Source organism: Dendropsophus ebraccatus, chromosome 1 (assembly GCF_027789765.1).
Source record: "Dendropsophus ebraccatus isolate aDenEbr1 chromosome 1, aDenEbr1.pat, whole genome shotgun sequence".
Lineage (NCBI taxonomy): Eukaryota > Metazoa > Chordata > Amphibia > Anura > Hylidae > Dendropsophus > Dendropsophus ebraccatus.
This window is the reverse complement of record NC_091454.1, coordinates 2,270,887-2,290,294: the sequence shown is the minus strand read 5'-3', so window position 1 is coordinate 2,290,294 and position 19,408 is coordinate 2,270,887. Positions and strand designations below refer to the sequence as shown.

The window sequence follows — 19,408 nt, the reverse complement described above, 5'->3', positions numbered from 1 at the left end:
CACAAGGGGGCGTGCTAACCATACTGACCATCCACAGAGAGGAGGCATTACACATATATCACCACAAGGGGGCGTGCTAACCAAACTGACCATCCACAGAGAGGAAGCATTACACATATATCACCACAAGGGGGCGTGCTAACCATACTGACCATCCACAGGGAGGAAGCATTACACATATATCACCACAAGGGGGCGTGCTAACCATACTGACCATCCACAGGGAGGAAGCATTACATATATATCACCACAAGAGGGCGTGCTAACCATACTGACCATCCACAGAGAGGAAGCATTACACATATATCACCACAAGGGGGCGTGCTAACCATACTGACCATCCACAGAGAGGAGGCATTACACATATATCACCACAAGGGGGCGTTCTAACCATACTGACCATCCACAGGGAGGAAGCATTACACATATATATCACCACAAGGGGGCGTGCTAACCATACTGACCATCCACAGAGAGGAAGCATTACACATATATCACCACAAGGGGGCGTGCTAACCATACTGACCATCCACAGGGAGGAGGCATTACACATATATCACCACAAGGGGGCGTGCTAACCATACTGACCATCCACAGAGAGGAAGCATTACACAGCTCACCACAAGGGGGCGTGCTAACCATACTGACCATCCACAGAGAGGAAGCATTACAGGAAGATCACCACAAGGGGGCGTGCTAACCATACTGACCATCCACAGAGAGGAAGTATTACACATATATCACCACAAGGGGGCGTGCTAACCATACTGACCATCCACAGAGAGGAAGTATTACACATATATCACCACAAGGGGGCGTGCTAACCATACTGACCATCCACAGGGAGGAAGCATTACACATATATATCACCACAAGGGGGCGTGCTAACCATACTGACCATCCACAGAGAGGAAGCATTACACATATATCACCACAAGGGGGCGTGCTAACCATACTGACCATCCACAGGGAGGAAGCATTACAGGAAGATCACCACAAGGGGGCGTGCTCAGGGCCGCCATCAGGAATTTCGGGGCCCCATACAACCAAAGTGTCTGGGCCCCCCACATTAATAAAAAAAAAATAATAGTGTGTTGGCCCCACGCCTTGCTGGGAGGAATAATTTGGTTCCGATCAATTCTAGAGAACTGGCTCATATTCCCCATTTTCCCCAGTAACCTCTGTTATACAGTTATACAATTGTAGAAGCTAAATGTGAACAAGGTGCAATGTAAATGTCCCCATACAGACACTTCCTTGTATAGCTGCCTCTTGTGCTCTGTATGCAGTGCGTTATATTCACCCCTGCAACGTACAATTTATAGCGTGTCTACAAGCCCAGCGGGGCTCATTATGATGGAGACTAAAACTTATACAAGAGTGGGGTAGGGGTTCCCCTGTATTCAGAATGCTGGTGAGTACTAGGCAATGCCCCGTCTGGGGTTATTGAATTTCAAGGGTCTGGGGGGCTGTTTGATTTGTATATGTTCACCAATAATAATGCCCCCAGAGGTGCCCCCATGGACTAATAATACCCCCAGAGGTGCCCCCATATACTAATAATGCCCCCAGAGGTGCCCCCATACACTAATAATGCCCCCAGAGGTGCCCCCATACACTAATAATGCCCCCAGAGGTGCCCCCCATAGACTAATAATGCCCCCAGAGGTGCCCCCATACACTAATAATCCCCCCAGAGGTGCCCCCCATACACTAATAATGCCCCCAGAGGTGCCCCCCATATACTAATAATGCCCCCAGAGGTGCCCCCATACTACTAATAATGCCCCCAGAGGTGCCCCCATATACTAATAATGCCCCCAGAGGTGCCCCCATACACTAATAATGCCCCCAGAGGTGCCCCCATACACTAATAATGCCCCCAGAGGTGCCCCCATATACTAATAATGCCCCCAGAGGTGCCCCCCATATACTAATAATGCCCCCAGAGGTGCCCCCATAGACTAATAATGCCCCCAGAGGTGCCCCCATATACTAATAATGCCCCCAGAGGTGCCCCCATAGACTAATAATGCCCCCAGAGGTGCCCCCATAGACTAATAATGCCCCCAGAGGTGCCCCCCATACACTAATAATGCCCCCAGAGGTGCCCCCATACACTAATAATGCCCCCAGAGGTGCCCCCCATACACTAATAATGCCCCCAGAGGTGCCCCCATACACTAATAATGTCCCCAGAGGTGCCCCCCATACACTAATAATGCCCCCAGAGGTGCCCCCATATACTAATAATGCCCCCAGAGGTGCCCCCATATACTAATAATGTCCCCAGAGGTGCCCCCATACACTAATAATGCCCCCATATACTAATAATGCCCCCAGAGGTGCCCCCATACACTAATAATGTCCCCAGAGGTGCCCCCCATACACTAATAATGCCCCCAGAGGTGCCCCCATACACTAATAATGTCCCCAGAGGTGCCCCCCATACACTAATAATGCCCCCAGAGGTGCCCCCATACACTAATAATGCCCCCAGAGGTGCCCCCATACACTAATAATGCCCCCAGAGGTGCCCCCATACACTAATAATGCCCCCAGAGGTGCCCCCCATACACTAATAATGCCCCCAGAGGTGCCCCCATACACTAATAATGTCCCCAGAGGTGCCCCCATGGACTAATAATGCCCCCAGAGGTGCCCCCCATATACTAATAATGCCCCCAGAGGTGCCCCCATACACTAATAATGCCCCCAGAGGTGCCCCCATATACTAATAATGCCCCCAGAGGTGCCCCCATACACTAATAATGCCCCCAGAGGTGCCCCCATATACTAATAATTCCCCCAGAGGTGCCCCCATATACTAATAATGCCCCCAGAGGTGGCCCCCATATACTAATAATGCCCCCAGAGGTGCCCCCATACACTAATAATGCCCCCAGAGGTGCCCCCATACACTAATAATGCCCCCAGAGGTGCCCCCATATACTAATAATGCCCCCAGAGGTGCCCCCATATACTAATAATGCCCCCAGAGGTGCCCCCATATACTAATAATGCCCCCAGAGGTGCCCCCATGGACTAATAATACCCCCAGAGGTGCCCCCATATACTAATAATGCCCCCAGAGGTGCCCCCATTCACTAATAATGCCCCCAGAGGTGCCCCCCATACACTAATAATGCCCCCAGAGGTGCCCCCATACTACTAATAATGCCCCCAGAGGTGCCCCCATATACTAATAATGCCCCCAGAGGTGCCCCCATATACTAATAATTCCCCCAGAAGGTGCCCCCATATACTAATAATGCCCCAGAGGTGCCCCCCATATACTAATAATGCCCCCAGAGGTGCCCCCATACACTAATAATGCCCCCAGAGGTGCCCCCATATACTAATAATGCCCCCAGAGGTGCCCCCATACACTAATAATGCCCCCAGAGGTGCCCCCATAGACTAATAATGCCCCCAGAGGTGCCCCCATGGACTAATAATGCCCCCAGAGGTGCCCCCCATACACTAATAATGCCCCCAGAGGTGCCCCCATATACTAATAATGCCCCAGAGGTGCCCCCATATACTAATAATGCCCCCAGAGGTGCCCCCCATATACTAATAATGCCCCCAGGGGTGCCCCCATACACTAATAATGCCTCCAGAGGTGCCCCCATATACTAATAATGCCTCCAGAGGTGCCCCCCATATACTAATAATGCCTCCAGAGGTGCCCCTATATACTAATACTGCCCCCAGAGGTGCCCCCATACACTAATAATGCCCCCAGAGGTGCCCCCATGGACTAATAATGCCCCCAGAGGTGCCCCCCATATACTAATAATGCCCCCAGAGGTGCCCCCATACACTAATAATGCCCCCAGAGGTGCCCCCATACACTAATAATGCCCCCAGAGGTGCCCCCATATACTAATAATGCCCCCAGAGGTGCCCCCATATACTAATAATGCCCCCAGAGGTGCCCCCCATATACTAATAATGTCCCCAGAGGTGCCCCCATACACTAATAATGCCCCCAGAGGTGCCCCCATATACTAATAATGCCCCCAGAGGTGCCCCCATAGACTAATAATGCCCCCAGAGGTGCCCCCATATACTAATAATGCCCCCAGAGGTGCCCCCCATATACTAATAATGCCCCCAGAGGTGCCCCCATACACTAATAATGCCCCCAGAGGTGCCCCCATATACTAATAATGCCCCTAAAAAAACAAACATCCTACTCACCTAATCGGCGCTGTGCAGGCAGCAGCTCTTCCTCCTCTTCGGGCTCCATCTTGCGAGCTGCAGGGACGGGACTTCCGGCAGGCGTGATGACGTCACATGATCACGCCTGCCGGAGAGGTCACGGCCCGGCCTCCCATAGGCTGCTGGTATGATGTGCCGGCAGCCAGGCCTGTATTTAGAGTTCATGCTGCCCTAGGCACTTTGCACGCTGAGGCGCCCCCCCCCCCCATTACTGTACATGCATGGTATATACCCTGGCACTTGGGTGCCGCTCTGCTTGATGCCCGCTCTTCTCATCATCAGACGTGATGGAGGAAGGAAGGAGGGCGGGGACTTAATTTGGGGACCGCTTCTGTCCAGTGTCGGACTGGGGCACCTGGGGCCCACCAATATAGAACCAGTGAGACACGACATGCTGACCCGCTCCTCTCCTGGATTTATCTGTATCTGTGACAAATCTCAGAACACCCTCCATTTATACAGCTCTCAGGGTATGCTGGGAGTTGTAGTCTCTGAGAGGACATAATAAATCACTGTGTGCAGAGTCTCCTGGTGGCTGCAATCTGTGGGTGACATCAGCCCTGAAGGTCCAGTAATACATCTGTCTACACTGTACTACAACTCCCAGCATATCCTGGGGGCTGCAGACTGTCAGTACATGCTGGGAGTTGTAGTGCCTGCAGCTGTTAGGTCCTAGGAGGCTTGGTGGAAGATCAGAATACAGAGATCTGTGGGCTCAGTGCAGGGAAGTGACCCCAGAACATCACTAATAGGGGATAGAACAACAACATCTCCCCCTATCCCCTATTAGTGATGTTCTGGGGTCACTTCCTGCACTGAGCCCCCACAGATCTATGTATTCTTATATGCTACAAAGCATCCAGTGTATAATGCACCTAGGAACCAACTACAACAGCTGCAGGCACTACAACTCCCAGCATTTACTGACAGTCTGCAGCCCTCAGGATATGCTGGGAGTTGTAGTGCCTGCAGCTCTTGTAGTTGGGTCCTAGTTTAAAAGTTTGCGCTACTGTACTGTAGTGACCGCAGGGCTGTGTCAGTACACTACCTCAAACAATACACTGACCCATTTAGACCCCAATGGTACACAGGCTCTCCACACTATAGAAGTGATTACAGTGCAGTTACTAATGACTCACAGGTGACGTCTTCTCCGATTGCCGTCGCTTTTTGCTTTCTTCTCCATCTGGTGCAGCGATCAAGAAGACTTCTCTGACCACAACTAGTCTGCAGGGGCAGCTGGGGGTGACTGGGGAAGGGAGGCAGCTGGGGGTGGCAGGGGAAGGGGGGCAGCTGGGGGTGACTGGGAAAGGGAGGCAGCTGGGGGTGACTGGGAAAGGGAGGCAGCTGGGGGTGACTGGGGAAGGGAGGCAGCTGGGGGTGACTGGGGAAGGGAGGCAGCTGGGGGTGACTGGGGAAGGGGGGCAGCTGGGGGTGACTGGGGAAGGGGGGCAGCTGGGGGTGACTGGGGAAGGGGGCAGCTGGGGGTGGCAGGGGAAGGGAAGCAGCTGGGGGTGGCAGGGGAAGGGGAGAAGCTGGGGTGACGGGGAGGGGGAGCAGCTAGGGGTGGCAGGGGGAGAATCTGGGGAGGCAGAGGGAGCAGCTGGGGGCAGGGGGAGTAGATGGGGGCAGGAGGAGGAGCAGATGGGGGGCAGGGGGAGCAGCTGGGGTGAGAGGGGCAGGGGGAGCAGCTGGGGGGGCAGAGGGAGCAATGTGGGGCAGAGGGATCAGCTCGGGGGCAGCAGCTGGGGTGGCAGGGGGAGTAGATGGGGGGCAGGAGGAGCAGCTGGGGTGGCAGGCAGGGGGAGCAGATAGGGGGCAGCTAGGGTGGCAGGGAGAAGATTGGGCAGCTGGGGTGGCAGGGGGAGAAGATGGGGGACAGGCGGAGGAGCAGATGGGGCAGGGGGAGAAGATGGGGGGCAGGAGGAGCAGCTGGGGGGCAGGGAGAGCAGCTGGGGGTGCTGGTGGAGAGGCTGGGGGGGGGTACAGGAGGAGAGGCTGGGGGTTGCTGACAGAGAGGCTGGGGGGTGCTGACAGAGAGGCTGGGGGAGAGGCTGGGGGTGCAGGAGGGTAGGCTAGGGGGAGAGGTTGTGGGGTGCAGGAGGAGAGGCTTTGGGGTGCAGGAGGAGAGGCTGGAGGAGAGGCTGAGGGGTGCAGGAGAAGAGGCTGGGTGAGGCTGTGGGGTGCAGGAGGAGAGGCTGTGGGGTGCAGGAGGAGAGGCTGGGGGTGCAGGAGGAGAGGCTGGGGGGTGCAGGAGGAGAGGCTGGGGGTGCAGGAGGAGAGGCTGTGGGGTGCAGGAGGAGAGTCTGGGGGGTGCAGGAGGAGAGGCTGGGGGTTGCAGGAGGAGAGGCTGGGGGTGCAGGAGGAGAGGCTGGGGGGTGCAGGAGGAGAGGCTGGAGGGGGGGTACAGGAGGAGAGGCTGGAGGGGGGGTACAGGAGGAGAGGCTGGAGGGGGGGTACAGGAGGAGAGGCTGGAGGGGGGGTACAGGAGGAGAGGCTGGAGGGGGGTTACAGGAGGAGAGGCTGGAGGGGGTACAGGAGGAGAGGCTGGAGGGGGGGGGGTACAGGAGGAGAGGCTGGAGGGGGGGTACAGGAGGAGAGGCTGGAGGGGGGGTACAAGAGGAGAGGCTGGAGGGGGGGGTACAGGAGGAGAGGCTGGAGGGGGGGGTACAGGAGGAGAGGCTGGAGGGGGGGTACAAGAGGAGAGGCTGGAGGGGGGGTACAGGAGGAGAGGCTGGAGGGGGTACAGGAGGAGAGGCTGGAGGGGGTACAGGAGGAGATGCTGGAGGGGGGGTACAGGAGGAGAGGCTGGAGGGGGGGGGGGTACAGGAGGAGAGGCTGGAGGGGGTGTACAGGAGGAGATGCTGGAGGGGGGGTACAGGAGGAGAGGCTGGAGAGGGGGGGGTACAGGAGGAGAGGCTGGAGGGGGTGTACAGGAGGAGATGCTGGAGGGGGGGGTACAGGAGGAGGGGGTACAGGAGGATGGGTACAGGAGGAGAGGCTGGAGGGGGGGTACAGGAGGAGAGGCTGGAGGGGGTACAGGAGGAGGGGTACAGGAGGAGAGGCTGGAGGGGGGGTACAGGAGGAGAGGCTGGAGGGGGGGTACAGGAGGAGAGGCTGGAGGGGGGGTACAGGAGGAGAGGCTGGAGGAGGGGTACAGGAGGAGAGGCTGGAGGGGGGGTACAGGAGGAGAGGCTGGAGGGGGGGGTACAGGACGTCACGTGCGCCGCTGCCGAGCAGGAGAGAAGGACCGCAGGGCTGCAGCTGTGAGCTTCCGGCCAGTGATAGAGGCAGCGTGTGCTGGAAGCTCACCGGACCGAAGCGGCACAACCCCCCCCCCCCCAGGTGGCAAGCGTAGCGGTCGGGGGGGGCGGCGGCCGGCGGGCCCGCCGGGCCCCCCCCCCATGTCTCTTAGCGTCCGGGCCCCATACGGCAGTACCGGTTGTACTGCCCTATCGGCGGCCCTGTCCCTATATACAGATCAGCTACAGTGTGCTATATCCCTATATACAGGTCAGCTACAGTGTGCTATATCCCTATATACAGATCAGCTACAGTGCTATATCCCTATATACAGGTCAGCTACAGTGTGCTATATCCCTATATACAGATCAGCTACAGTGTGCTATATCCCTATATACAGATCAGCTACAGTGTGCTATATCCCTATATACAGGTCAGCTACAGTGTGCTATATCCCTATATACAGGTCAGCTACAGTGTGCTATATCCCTATATACAGATCAGCTACAGTGTGCTATATCCCTATATACAGATCAGCTACAGTGTGCTATATCCCTATATACAGGTCAGCTACAGTGTGCTATATCCCTATATACAGATCAGCTACAGTGCGCTATATCCCTATATACAGATCAGCTACAGTGTGCTATATCCCTATATACAGATCAGCTACAGTGTGCTATATCCCTATATACAGATCAGCTACAGTGCGCTATATCCCTATATACAGATCAGCTACAGTGTGCTATATCCCTATATACAGATCAGCTACAGTGTGCTATATCCCTATATACAGATCAGCTACAGTGTGCTATATCCCTATATGCAGATCAGCTACAGTGTGCTATATCCCTATATACAGATCAGCTACAGTGTGCGCTGTATCCCTATATACAGATCAGCTACAGTGCTATATCCCTATATACAGATCAGCTACAGTGTGCTATATCCCTATATACAGATCAGCTACAGTGCTATATCCCTATATACAGATCAGCTACAGTGTGCGCTGTATCCCTATATACAGATCAGCTACAGTGCTATATCCCTATATACAGATCAGCTACAGTGTGCGCTGTATCCCTATATACAGATCAGCTACAATGTGCTATATCCCTATATACAGATCAGCTACAGTGTGCTATATCCCTATATACAGATCAGCTACAGTGCGCTATATCCCTATATACAGATCAGCTACAGTGTGCTATATCCCTATATACAGATCAGCTACAGTGTGCTATATCCCTATATACAGATCAGCTACAGTGTGCTATATCCCTATATACAGATCAGCTACAGTGTGCTATATCCCTATATGCAGATCAGCTACAGTGTGCGCTATATCCCTATATACAGATCAGCTACAGTGTGCGCTATATCCCTATATACAGATCAGCTAGTGTATATATATATATATAACACAGTGGTGCCTTTGATTAGGAGCATAATCCATTCCAGGACGGCGCTTGTAATCCAGATTTACTCTTACACCAAAGCAAATTTTCCCATAAGAAATCAATCATCTGCAGACAATTGATTCCACACCCCAAATATACTGATTATTATTCTGAATGAGAAGCAGCTGGATATGTGATATATAAGTTACTGTACAGTATAGCAGCATGTGGTATATAATGTATAGTAACTGTATAACCCTGATAACACAGCAGCTGGATATGTGATATATAAGTTACTGTACAGTATAGCAGCATGTGGTATATAATGTATAGTAACTGTATAACCCTGATAACACTGCAGCTGGATATGTGATATATAAGTTACTGTACAGTATAGCAGCATGTGGTATATAATGTATAGTAACTGTATAACCCTGATAACACAGCAGCTGGATATGTGATATATAAGTTACTGTACAGTATAGCAATCAGCATGTGGTATATAATGTATAGTAACTGTATAACCCTGATAACACAGCAGCTGGATATGTGATATATAAGTTACTGTACAGTATAGCAGCATGTGGTATATAATGTATAGTAACTGTATAACCCTGATAACACAGCAGCTGGATATGTGATATATAAGTTACTGTACAGTATAGCAATCAGCATGTGGTATATAATGTATAGTAACTGTATAACCCTGATAACACAGCAGCAGCTGGATATATGATATATACGTTACTGTACAGTATAGCAGCATGTGGTATATAATGTATAGTAACTGTATAACCCTGATAACACAGCAGCTGGATATGTGATATATAAGTTACTGTACAGTATAGCAGCATGTGGTGTATAATGTATAGTAACTGTATAACCCTGATAACACAGCAGCTGGATATGTGATATATAAGTTACTGTACAGTATAGCAGCATGTGGTATATAATGTATAGTAACTGTATAACCCTGATAACACAGCAGCTGGATATGGGATATATAAGTTACTGTACAGTATAGCAGCATGTGGTGTATAATGTATAGTAACTGTATAACCCTGATAACACTGCAGCAGCTGGATATGTGATATACAAGTTACTGTACAGTATAGCAGCATGTGGTGTATAATGTATAGTAACTGTATAACCCTGATAACACAGCAGCAGCTGGATATGTGATATATAAGTTACTGTACAGTATAGCAGCATGTGGTATATAATGTATAGTAACTGTATAACCCTGATAACACAGCAGCTGGATATGTGATATACAAGTTACTGTACAGTATAGCAGCATGTGGTATATAATGTATAGTAACTGTATAACCCTGATACCACAGCAGCTGGATATGTGATATATAAGTTACTGTACAGTATAGCAGCATGTGGTATATAATGTATAGTAACTGTATAACCCTGATACCACAGCAGCTGGATATGTGATATATAAGTTACTGTACAGTATAGTATCATGTGGTATATAATGTATAGTAACTGTATAACCCTGATACCACAGCAGCTGGATATGTGATATATAAGTTACTGTACAGTATAGCAGCATGTGGTATATAATGTATAGTAACTGTATAACCCTGATACCACAGCAGCTGGATATGTGATATACAAGTTACTGTACAGTATAGCAGCATGTGGTATATAATGTATAGTAACTGTATAACCCTGATACCACAGCAGCTGGATATGTGATATATAAGTTACTGTACAGTATAGTATCATGTGGTATATAATGTATAGTAACTGTATAACCCTGATACCACAGCAGCTGGATATGTGATATATAAGTTACTGTACAGTATAGCAGCATGTGGTATATAATGTATAGTAACTGTATAACCCTGATAACACAGCAGCTGGATATGGGATATATAAGTTACTGTACAGTATAGCAGCATGTGGTATATAATGTATAGTAACTGTATAACCCTGATAACACTGCAGCTGGATATGTGATATATAAGTTACTGTACAGTATAGCAGCATGTGGTGTATAATGTATAGTAACTGTATAACCCTGATAACACAGCAGCTAGATATGTGATATATAAGTTACTGTACAGTATAGTAGCATGTGGTGTATAATGTATAGTAACTGTATAACCCTGATAACACAGCAGCTGGATATGTGATATATAAGTTACTGTACAGTATAGCAGCATGTGGTGTATAATGTATAGTAACTGTATAACCCTGATAACACAGCAGCTGGATATGTGATATATAAGTTACTGTACAGTATAGTATCATGTGGTATATAATGTATAGTAACTGTATAACCCTGATAACACAGCAGCAGCTGGATATGTGATATATAAGTTACTGTACAGTATAGCAGCATGTGGTATATAATGTATAGTAACTGTATAACCCTGATAACACAGCAGCAGCTGGATATGTGATATATGTTACTGTACAGTATAGCAGCATGTGGTGTATAATGTATAGTAACTGTATAACCCTGATAACACAGCAGCTGGATATGTGATATATAAGTTACTGTACAGTATAGCAATCAGCATGTGGTGTATAATGTATAGTAACTGTATAACCCTGATAACACAGCAGCAGCTGGATATGTGATATATAAGTTACTGTACAGTATAGCAATCAGCATGTGGTGTATAATGTATAAGAACTGTATAACCCTGATAACACAGCAGCTAAATATGTGATATATAAGTTACTGTACAGTATAGCAGCATGTGGTATATAATGTATAGTAACTGTATAACCCTGATACCACAGCAGCTGGATATGTAATATATAAGTTACTGTACAGTATAGTATCATGTGGTATATAATGTATAGTAACTGTATAACCCTGATACCACAGCAGCTGGATATGTGATATATAAGTTACTGTACAGTATAGCAGCATGTGGTGTATAATGTATAGTAACTGTATAACCCTGATAACACAGCAGCTAGATATGTGATATATAAGTTACTGTACAGTATAGTAGCATGTGGTGTATAATGTATAGTAACTGTATAACCCTGATAACACAGCAGCTGGATATGTGATATATAAGTTACTGTACAGTATAGCAGCATGTGGTGTATAATGTATAGTAACTGTATAACCCTGATAACACAGCAGCAGCTGGATATGTGATATATAAGTTACTGTACAGTATAGCAGCATGTGGTATATAATGTATAGTAACTGTATAACCCTGATAACACAGCAGCAGCTGGATATGTGATATATAAGTTACTGTACAGTATAGCAGCATGTGGTATATAATGTATAGTAACTGTATAACCCTGATAACACAGCAGCAGCTGGATATGTGATATATAAGTTACTGTACAGTATAGCAGCATGTGGTGTATAATGTATAGTAACTGTATAACCCTGATAACACAGCAGCTGGATATGTGATATATGTTACTGTACAGTATAGCAGCATGTGGTGTATAATGTATAGTAACTGTATAACCCTGATAACACAGCAGCTGGATATGTGATATATAAGTTACTGTACAGTATAGCAATCAGCATGTAGTGTATAATGTATAGTAACTGTATAACCCTGATAACACAGCAGCAGCTGGATATGTGATATATAAGTTACTGTACAGTATAGCAGCATGTGGTATATAATGTATAGTAACTGTATAACCCTGATAACACAGCAGCTGGATATGTGATATATGTTACTGTACAGTATAGCAATCAGCATGTGGTGTATAATGTATAGTAACTGTATAACCCTGATAACACAGCAGCTAAATATGTGATATATAATTTACTGTACAGTATAGCAGCATGTGGTATATAATGTATAGTAACTGTATAACCCTGATAACACAGCAGCTGGATATGTGATATATAAGTTTCTGTACAGTATAGCAGCATGTGGTGTATAATGCATAGTAACTGTATAACCCTGATAACACAGCAGCTGGATATGTGATATATAAGTTACTGTACAGTATAGCAGCATGTGGTATATAATGTATAGTAACTGTATAACCCTGATAACACAGCAGCAGCTAGATATGTGATATATAAGTTACTGTACAGTATAGCAATCAGCATGTGCTATATAATGTATAGTAACTGTATAACCCTGATAACACAGCAGCTGGATATGTGATATATAAGTTACTGTACAGTATAGCAGCATGTGGTATATAATGTATAGTAACTGTATAACCCTGATAACACAGCCGCAGCTGGATATCTGATATATAAGTTACTGTACAGTATAGCAGCATGTGGTGTATGATGTATAGTAACTGTATAACCCTGATAACACTGCAGCTGGATATGTGATATATAATTACTGTACAGTATATCAGCATGTGGTATATAATGTATAGTAACTGTATAACCCTGATAACACAGCAGCAGCTGGATATGTGATATATAAGTTACTGTACAGTATAGCAGCATGTGGTATATAATGTATAGTAACTGTATAACCCTGATAACACAGCAGCTGGATATATGATATATAAGTTACTGTACAGTATAGCAGCATGTGGTATATAATGTATAGTAACTGTATAACCCTGATAACACAGCAGCTGGATATGTGATATATAAGTTACTGTACAGTATAGCAGCATGTGGTATATAATGTATAGTAACTGTATAACCCTGATAGCACAGCAGCTGGATATGTGATATATAAGTTACTGTACAGTATAGCAGCATGTGGTGTATAATGTATAGTAACTGCATAACCCTGATAACACAGCAGCAGCTGGATATGTGATATATAAGTTACGGTACGGTATAGCAATCAGCATGTGGTGTATAATGTATAGTAACTGTATAACCCTGATAACACAGCATCAGCTGGATATGTGATATATAAGTTACTGTACAGTATAGCAATCAGCATGTGGTATATAATGTATAGTAACTGTATAACCCTGATAACACAGCAGCTGGATATGTGATATATAAGTTACTGTACAGTATAGCAATCAGCATGTGATGTATAATGTATAGTAACTGTATAACCCTGATAACACTGCAGCAGCTGGATATGTGATATATAAGTTACTGTACAGTATAGCAGCATGTGGTATATAATGTATAGTAACTGTATAACCCTGATAACACAGCATCAGCTGGATATGTGATATATAAGTTACTGTACAGTATAGCAATCAGCATGTGGTATATAATGTATAGTAACTGTATAACCCTGATAACACAGCAGATGGATATGTGATATATAAGTTACTGTACAGTATAGCAGCATGTGGTATATAATGTATAGTAACTGTATAACCCTGATAACACAGCAGCTGGATATGTGATATATAAGTTACTGTACAGTATAGCAGCATGTGGTGTATAATGTATAGTAACTGTATAACCCTGATAACACAGCAGCAGCTGGATATGTGATATATAAGTTACTGTACAGTATAGCAATCAGCATGTGGTATATAATGTATAGTAACTGTATAACCCTGATAACACAGCAGCTGGATATGTGATATATAAGTTACTGTACAGTATAGCAGCATGTGGTATATAATGTATAGTAACTGTATAACCCTGATAACACAGCAGCTGGATATGTGATATATAAGTTACTGTACAGTATAGCAATCAGCATGTGGTATATAATGTATAGTAACTGTATAACCCTGATAACATAGCAGCAGCAGCTTGTAGATACAGGATGGAGCTGCAGATCCCCATAATGCAGTAGTGTAGTACAAGAGGCTAAAATAGAGAAGCAGGGCTGCTGTCAGAGGTCTGTGTGGTCACATGGCAGCAATGGGGAAGGGGTGTGTGCTCAGCATTGACCAATCAGCAAGTGAGAATCACAGAGCCGTGCAGGAGGACAGTGACAGAAACTTCTCTATACAGCAGTGTGTATAGCTGAGTGTAACTGCAGGCACATTATAGCAGCAGTATGTATAGCTGAGTGTAAGTACGGACACATTATAGCAGCAGTGTGTATACCTGAGTGTGAGTGTAGGCACATTATAGTAGCAGTGTGTATAGCTGAGTGTTAATGCAGACACATTATAGTAGCAGTGTGTATAGCTGAGTGTAAATGCAGGCATATTATAGCAGCAGTGTGTATATCTGAGTGTGAGTGCAGGAACATTATAGTAGCAGTGTGTATAGCGGATTGTAAGTGCAGGCACAATATGGTAGCAGTGTGTATAGCTGAGTGTAAGTGCAGGCACATTATAGCAGAAGTATGTATAGCTGAGTGTGAGTGCAGGCACATTATAGCAGCAGTTTGTAAAGCTGAGTGTAAGTGCAGGTACATTATAGCAGCAGTGTGTATAGCTGAGTGTGAGTGCAGGCACATTATAGTGGCAGTGTGTATAGCTGAGTGTAACTGCAGGCACATTATAGCAACAGTGTGTATAGCTGAGTGTGAGTGCGTGCAGAGTATAGTGAAGTGGATCTGCTATGATTTGGAGGTGAGGGAGACTTCCTGGGTCACAGTTCAGGGCTGTAGACCCCGCTAAGCAGACAAAGCCCCTCCCACCCTCCCACCCAGTACAGGGAGCTCTTACACCAAAGCAATGCTCTTACACCAAGTCACAATTTTGAAAAACTGTGATCTCTTACACCAAAACGCTCCTAATCCAAGTTACTCTTAAACTGAGGTACCACTGTATATAGTACATAATGGATATACAGTATATGGTATATAATGGGTGTATATGATATATAATGGGTATATATGGTATATAATGGGTATATATAAGGTATATAATGGATATATATGGTATATATGGTATATAATGGGTGTATATGATATATAATGGGTATATATGGTATATAATGGGTATATATAAGGTATATAATGGATATATATGGTATATAATGGGTATATATGATATATAATGGGTATATATGGTATATAATGGGTATATATGGTATATAATGGGTATATATAAGGTATATAATGGATATATATGGTATATAATGGGTATATATGATATATAATGGGTATATATATGGTATATAATGGGTATATATGATATATAATGGGTATATATATGGTATATAATGGGTATATATAAGGTATATAATGGGTATATATATGGTATATAATGGGTATATATGGTATATAATGGGTATATATGGTATATAATGGATATATATGGTATATAATGGATATATATGGTATATAATGGGTATATATAAGGTATATAATGGATATATATGGTATATAATGGGTATATATGATATATAATGGATATATATGGTATATAATGGGTATATATGATATATAATGGGTATATATGATATATAATGGATATATATGGTATATATTGGGTATATATATGGTATATAATGGATATATATGATATATAATGGGTATATATGGTATATAATGGATATATATGGTATATGATGGGTATATATGATATATAATGGGTATATATATGGTATATAATGGGTATATATGGTATATATGGTATATAATGGGTATATATGATATATAATGGGTATATATGGTATATAATGGGTATATATGGTATATAATGGATATATATGATATATAATGGGTATATATGGTATATAATGGGTATATATATGGTATATAATGGGTATATATGGTATATAATGGGTATATATGATATATAATGGGTATATATGGTATATAATGGGTATATATGGTATATAATGGATATATATGGTATATAATGGGTATATATGGTATATATGGTATATAATGGATATATATGGTATGTAATGGGTATATATGGTATATATGGTATATAATGGGTATATATGATATATAATGGGTATATATGGTATATAATGGATATATATGGTATATGATGGGTATATATATGATATATAATGGGTATATATGGTATATATGGTATATAATGGATATATATGGTATATAATGGGTATATATAGTATATAATGGGTATATATGATATATAATGGGTATATATGGTATATAATGGGTATATATGATATATAATGGGTATATATGGTATATAATGGATATATATGATATATAATGGGTATATATATGGTATATAATGGGTATATATGATATATATAATGGGTATATATGGTATATAATGGGTATATATGGTATATAATGGGTATATATATGGTATATAATGGATATATATGATATATAATGGGAATATATATGGTATATAATGGGTATATATGATATATAATGGGTATATATATGATATATAATGGGTATATATATGGTATATAATGGGTATATATAAGGTATATAATGGATATATATGGTATATAATGGGTATATATGATATATAATGGATATATATGGTATATAATGGGTATATATGATATATAATGGGTATATATGATATATAATGGATATATATGGTATATATTGGGTATATATATGGTATATAATGGATATATATGATATATAATGGGTATATATGGTATATAATGGATATATATGGTATATGATGGGTATATATGATATATAATGGGTATATATATGGTATATAATGGGTATATATGGTATATATGGTATATAATGGGTATATATGATATATAATGGGTATATATGGTATATAATGGGTATATATGGTATATATGGTATATAATGGATATATATGGTATGTAATGGGTATATATGGTATATATGGTATATAATGGGTATATATGATATATAATGGGTATATATGGTATATAATGGATATATATGGTATATGATGGGTATATATGATATATAATGGGTATATATGGTATATATGGTATATAATGGATATATATGGTATATAATGGGTATATATAGTATATAATGGGTATATATAGTATATAATGGGTATATATGATATATAATGGGTATATATGGTATATAATGGGTATATATGATATATAATGGGTATATATGGTATATAATGGATATATATGATATATAATGGGTATATATATGGTATATAATGGGTATATATGATATATATAATGGGTATATATGGTATATAATGGGTATATATGGTATATAATGGGTATATATATGGTATATAATGGGTATATATGATATATAATGGGTATATATGATATATAATGGGTATATATGGTATATATGGTATATAATGGATATATATGATATATAATGGGAATATATATGGTATGTAATGGGTATATATGATATATAATGGGTATATATATAGTTTATAATGGGTATATATGGTATATAATGGGTATATATGATATATAATGGGTATATATGGTATATATGGTATATAATGGATATATATGGTATATAATGGGTATATATGGTATATATGGTATATAATGGGTATATATGGTATATAATGGGAATATATGGTATATATGGTATATAATGGATATATATGGTATATAATGGGTATATATATGGTATATAATGGGTATATATGGTATATAATGGGTATATATATGGTATATAATGGGTATATATGGTATATAATGGGTATATATATGGTATATAATGGGTATATATGGTATATAATGGGTATATATATGGTATATAATGGGTATATATGATATATAATGGGTATATATGGTATATATGGTATATAATGGGTATATATGATATATAATGGGTATATATGATATATAATGGGAATATATGGTATATATGGTATATAATGGGTATATATGGTATATAATGGGTATATATGGTATATAATGGGTATATATATGGTATATAATGGGTATATATGATATATAATGGGTATATATATGGTATATAATGGGTATATATAGTCCATATGTAACATTATATTTTTTTGAGCATTGGTTCTCGGTCTCCCTCGGTCTTTGTGTCCATTAAAATTCACGGGGGGCGGGTGGGGGGTGATGAGTCATTATCTCAGCTGTATATTGTGTACATTGGAGTATATAGCTAGGTATATAGGCTGTACATGGCGCTCACTCTGATTGGCTCCCTCCCAGGTGTACTTTGGTCGCTGGCTGATAGAGGGAAGCCCCTACGTTCTGCTCTTCGACATCGGCTCAGCAGCCTGGAACCTGGATAGATGGAAGGGCGAGTTCTGGGAGGCGTGCAGCGTGGGGATCCCCTTCCAGGACCGCGAGGCCAACGATGCCTTACTGTTCGGGTCCCTGACCGCCTGGTTCCTGAAGGAGGTGATGATGTCATCAGGACCAACCAACACCCAGTATATCCAGTACCCCCACCAGTATATCCAGTCCCCCCAGTAACACTCAGTATCCCCACCAATATACCCAGCCCCCCCACCAGTATACCCAGTACCCCCACCAGTATATCCAGTCCCCCCAGTAGCACTCAGTATCCCCACCAATATACCCAGCCCCCCCCACCAGTATACCCAGTACCCCCACCAGTATATCCAGTCCCTCCAGTAACACTCAGTATCCCCACCAATATACCCAGCCCCCCCCACCAGTATACCCAGTACCCCCACCAGTATATCCAGTCCCCCCAGTAACACTCAGTATCCCCACCAATATACCCAGCCCCCCCACCAGTATACCCAGTACCCCCACCAGTATATCCAGTCCCCCCAGTAGCACTCAGTATCCCCACCAATATACCCAGCCC

General features: G+C 43.2%; 1 protein-coding gene across 1 annotated transcript in view; it reads left to right on the top strand.

Moving 5' to 3' along the window:
* The window catches only part of GYS2 (glycogen synthase 2), a 103,661-nt gene that overhangs the window by 28,329 nt on the left and 55,924 nt on the right, over positions 1-19,408 (top strand). Inside the window, exon 3 of the mRNA XM_069950759.1 lies at positions 18,781-18,972. Coding sequence (XP_069806860.1) covers positions 18,781-18,972 — 192 coding nt within the window. The remainder of the gene's footprint in view (positions 1-18,780; positions 18,973-19,408) is intronic.